The 4,587-nt window shown below is 27.1% G+C and overlaps 1 protein-coding gene across 1 annotated transcript; it reads left to right on the top strand.

Moving 5' to 3' along the window:
- The first annotated feature begins 494 nt into the window (after positions 1-494).
- On the top strand, positions 495-1,690 carry LOC103500975 (transcription repressor OFP13). The gene has a single exon (XM_008464450.3). It carries the CDS (start codon positions 697-699, stop codon positions 1,564-1,566), a length of 870 nt encoding a protein of 289 aa, XP_008462672.1. The 5' UTR covers positions 495-696; the 3' UTR covers positions 1,567-1,690.
- The last annotated feature ends 2,897 nt before the right edge of the window (positions 1,691-4,587 follow it).

Raw genomic sequence — 4,587 nt, 5'->3', positions numbered from 1 at the left:
AAAATTCTAAAAATATTTGTATAATGTAGACAACAATTTTTAAAAAAAGAGTCATGAATGGAAACAAAATTTGTAAGCTTAAAAGTTGTGCTTTCATGTGTCTGATTTTAAAAATAAATAATTTTTTTAAAATTATATTTGACAATCACAAAAATAATTTTTTAAAACACTTCCAAATTTAAAATTGAAAAAAAAAACGAATTTTCTCAAATCAATTTAACATATACTTAATTTTCAATTAAAATAAAAAAAAAAATCACATGACTTCGTATTTCACCAAAGCGAATCTATATATCAAATAAATATAGACTCCCAACTTCTTTTAACACATAACCACATGATTTTCAAATTTCTTTTTTTATTGGGCATTTCAATAGAAAATACAAACATCAAATTGAATTGTAAAATTAAATAACATTGTAAAAGAGTTGTAGTTTAGTAATGACCCGAAAAAAGAAAAAAAAAAAAAGAAAAAGAAAATTCAAAGATCTTTTCTATTTTTTATTTTTTCTTTTTCTTTTTCCCTTGGTGTCTGACGAGTCTGTATGTAAGATGTCTCCTCTCCACAACCCTTTCTGACTCCCTCCATTAATGCCAAACAAAGAATTCATCTTTCCCCCTATTATTATTTGATCCCAACAAAAAAGAAAAAGAAAAAAAAAATCCCATCTTTATAATTTTCTTCCTCCTTTGTAAATGGCCAACAAATTGAAAAAACTTCCCAATTTTCTTAACAAATCCCCATGGCTATGGAGATCTTGCACTCAATCAAGAACCCTCTCTTTTCGTCACCCTAACGACATCTTTCGAACCATCAACTCTGCCTACGACGAGGAAGAAGAGGACTTCTACGACTACGACGACGAAGACGACGAAAAAGAAACTACACAAGACGACATGTCGAATGATGAAGACCAAATTGAGGCCTTAGTGAGAGGGTTAAGGGTAAGGCAAGGGAAGAGGCTATTTTTGGAGCTTGATGAGACAAATTCCATAATGACGGCGACGGCGACGACGACGGTGGCGGTGGCGACAGTGGGGGCCGGAAATTACCATGTTCCATTCAAGGAGAGTGTGGCAATGGCAATGGAATCTAAAGATCCATATTTGGATTTCAAGAAGTCAATGGAAGAGATGGTGGAAGCTCATGAATTGAAGGATTGGAAAGGGATGGAAAGACTTTTGAGTTGGTATTTAAAAGCTAATGGGAACGCAAATCATGAGTTTATTATTGGTGCTTTTGTGGATTTATTGGTTGATCTTGCTTTTGCAGCTTCTTCTAATCTCTCTAATAATTCTTCTTCTTCTCCTTCTTCTTCTTCTTCTTCTACTACTACTACTTCCTCTCTTCTGTGTTCTTCTTCTTCTTCTATATTTCCAAATTCTTCTTCCTGTTCTTCTTGTTCTTCTTTTAGAGCTCCTAATTCTATAATATCCTCCAACTCCGTAGAAACTGCGGACGAGTTAGAGTGTAGTTGTTCTTCTTCGTCCATTCGTGTCGCTCCTCCTTGTCTTTCTTCTTTGTTTGAAGACGATGAGGAAGAGGATATTGAAGAAGGTTTTTAATTATAAGTTAATTAACTAAATCATTGATAATTAATATTGATGATCTATTTTTGGATGTGATTAATTAGTATTTGTTTTTCTTTTCTTTTTTCTTTTCAGATATATAAATTGAGAATTAGCAACATATATCTTCTTATAATCTTCTTCTGAATTCGTTAATTTATTTTTATTTCTTTTAGATTCTTTGATTTAAAGGTAAAATAATGTCCGACTCCAAATTTTAGTTTCAACTATATCAAATATGAGTATAGTTTTCTTTATTAGTTAAGTTATGCTCATTTTTCTTAAAAGGGTGTAGGTTTTGAATCATGTATATGTACGGGTGTGTATATATATAAACTTTCCAGTTGTCTCATAAACTATATGAGATTGTCCCTCTCTATAGTGTGAATTTAAGGGTATTGTCCCTTTCTATAGACTTCTATCAATTTATATATCAATATCACTAATTCTTCTATCCGCTATAAAATATAAAATTTTATTTATATTTTTGTAAATATTTTGATAAATTCAAAAAATATAAGAAGTTGGTTAGAAAATATAATTGTTTAATTAAGTTAGAAGTTGGTTTTGGAAACCTCATGTATTGTTATATTGTTGATTGTGTAAAAGTATTTTCAACACATTAAATTAGAATCAAATCACTTATTTAAATTAAAATTTAATATGATAAAAATAACAATATAAAAAGGTGTAAAACAAAAAAAAAATTATTAAAATTTTGACCAATTAAAAACATATTTTAGTGTGATTTATAAAAAAAACAAGTAAAATTCATTTCAAAATAAATTTTAAATAGAAAAAGAGTTTTTTTTTTTTTCCTTTTCTAAATTTGCCAATACAATCCTATCATTAATTATTAAAAAGATAATAAATATGTAGACATATGAAAGGACAAAAATCACATGAACTACGAAGCCCTATGTGTCTTTGGTATATATAGGATTTAACACAACTAAGATATAATGGTGTTTTTGTTTGTTATGCAAATCATAAAAACAAACAAAAGCAAATCTCACACTCTCCTTTTGCATAGATAATTATTCAAACTGTGAAATCTTTGAAGGAAGAAAATCCAAAATTTGTACCAAACATCCATAACTACCCTTCTTCTAAAGAAAAATTATCCATTTAATTTTCAACCTTCAACCTCAAACATAAAAAAGTTGTGTCAATTAACCGTTGAGCTAAATGTTTCGACTGAAAGGAGGAGGAGGAGGAGGCCGGGTAATCGGAGAGTAAGTCGATAGGAGAGATCGAGCGGACCACATGGAAAGAATCTGAAGAAGATAGAGAAGAAGCAACGAGAGGGATGGAATTTTGAAAAAAGAAAATGGTGAAGTCATTATCAAAAGACAGAAACAATAGAAAGCCCAGCGCAGAAATTTGGCATTGTCGAACCCTACGCTTAATTTAGTTTTGTAAGTTATTATTAATTTGTATATTTATTCTTTTTCTTTAGTCTTTACACTGCAGCAATTGGAGCTGTTCATATTTATCGTATTTCCATAAAAAAAAATAATAATAATTCATCTAAATTATTATTTTTCAACATTCAAAATTATTATTTCTCTTATATATCATTTTTGTTTTTCAAATTTGTTACTGTTTTTGCAAAAAAATCTCTTTTGTAATTTCATTCCTGTTTTTGAAAAGTTTATGTTTTGGGAGTATAGTAGGTCAATGTTTTTTCTTTTTTTAATTTCTTTTTTGTGATCTCCTATTATATTTTAGAAAATATTGATATCTTGTTAAATCAAACCTTTTTTTTTTTTTTTTTATCACAGTTTCTTAATTATAGTTTTCACATTAAATAGATCAACATTTGAACTTTTCTAATTTTCAAAATATATGAAAACAATTTTCCTTTTTAAAAAAACTACTTTATTCTAATTTTCAAATTTTGGAAACATAAAAAGTTAGTAAGTAATAGGTTTGTATTTATAAATTAAAGGTGGTAAGATTTGACCATAAAACTTCTTGATTTTAGATACATGGTGGCCATACTATATAAACTCAACTTAGTTAAATTGAACTTTGTTAATTCATATTACTGTAGGATCATTGTTGCTGTTTTAGTTTATGGTTAATTAGTAGATAAATGATAGAAAAGAAGAGAATTAAAAAAATTACACATTATATAACGTTGAATTTGGAAAATAATAGTGAAGAAGAGGATGTAAAATTTTATGTATTATTTGATGAGTGAGAAAGAGGGGAGAGAAGTGCATAAATGTGAATTATATATATATATATATATATATATATATAAATATAATTGTCTTTGGGTGAAAGCCAAACGAGGAAACATTTAATGCCAACTTCAATTTTCTAATAACTCAACCTCTCATTATTTTACTTTTATTTATTTTATTCTAAATGTGATTTTTTATATTACATTTTTTACTTTTTTTTCAAAAGATGTTCAAACAATTTTACTTACTATACCTTGAAAGAGATCAGCCATCAAGAGATTTTTTTTTTTTTCAACTTATCAATTGTTTTAGACGTTCATGATATATCTCCATACAGAAACTTAAACTTAAAATTTAAATATCTATTTTATATTGTATTTTTTTTAAGAAAAAGTCGAGACTACCACATCAAGCTAAGTATTCTATTTTGAAAATTTGTAATGCATAGAAATTTTAAGGATAATAAGTAAGTGTATAACAAAAAAAAATTTAAAAATTGCAAATATAGTAAAATATAGGGAAACCATCCTAAATATAAAAATATTTACAGACCTGCATAAATTAGCCGTTTTTAAATATTCTAAATTTGTCATTCCATCATTTTTCTTTATACCATTTTTTTATAGTCTTTCCTATTTTCCTTTTTAGGTTTTAGATATAAAGAATATTGAAAAAAATCATTTATATCATATTTTGAAAAAAAAAATCGATAGTCAAATCTAAACGATCATGTAATAAAATCTAAAAGATTTTAAACGATAGTATACCAAATTTTGAAAAAAAGATAATTTAGATTTGGAACCTACAATCGTATAACCCAATTAAT

Source organism: Cucumis melo, chromosome 8 (genome assembly GCF_025177605.1).
Source record: "Cucumis melo cultivar AY chromosome 8, USDA_Cmelo_AY_1.0, whole genome shotgun sequence".
NCBI lineage: Eukaryota > Viridiplantae > Streptophyta > Magnoliopsida > Cucurbitales > Cucurbitaceae > Cucumis > Cucumis melo.
The sequence above is the reverse complement of the archived record's forward strand: the minus strand, read 5'-3'. Positions and strand labels throughout refer to the sequence as shown.

What these genes read in the sequence shown, in the direction of transcription:
- LOC103500975 (XM_008464450.3), top strand. Translation starts at nt 697, where the DNA reads ATGGCCAACAAATTGAAAAAACTTCCCAATTTTCTTAACAAATCCCCA.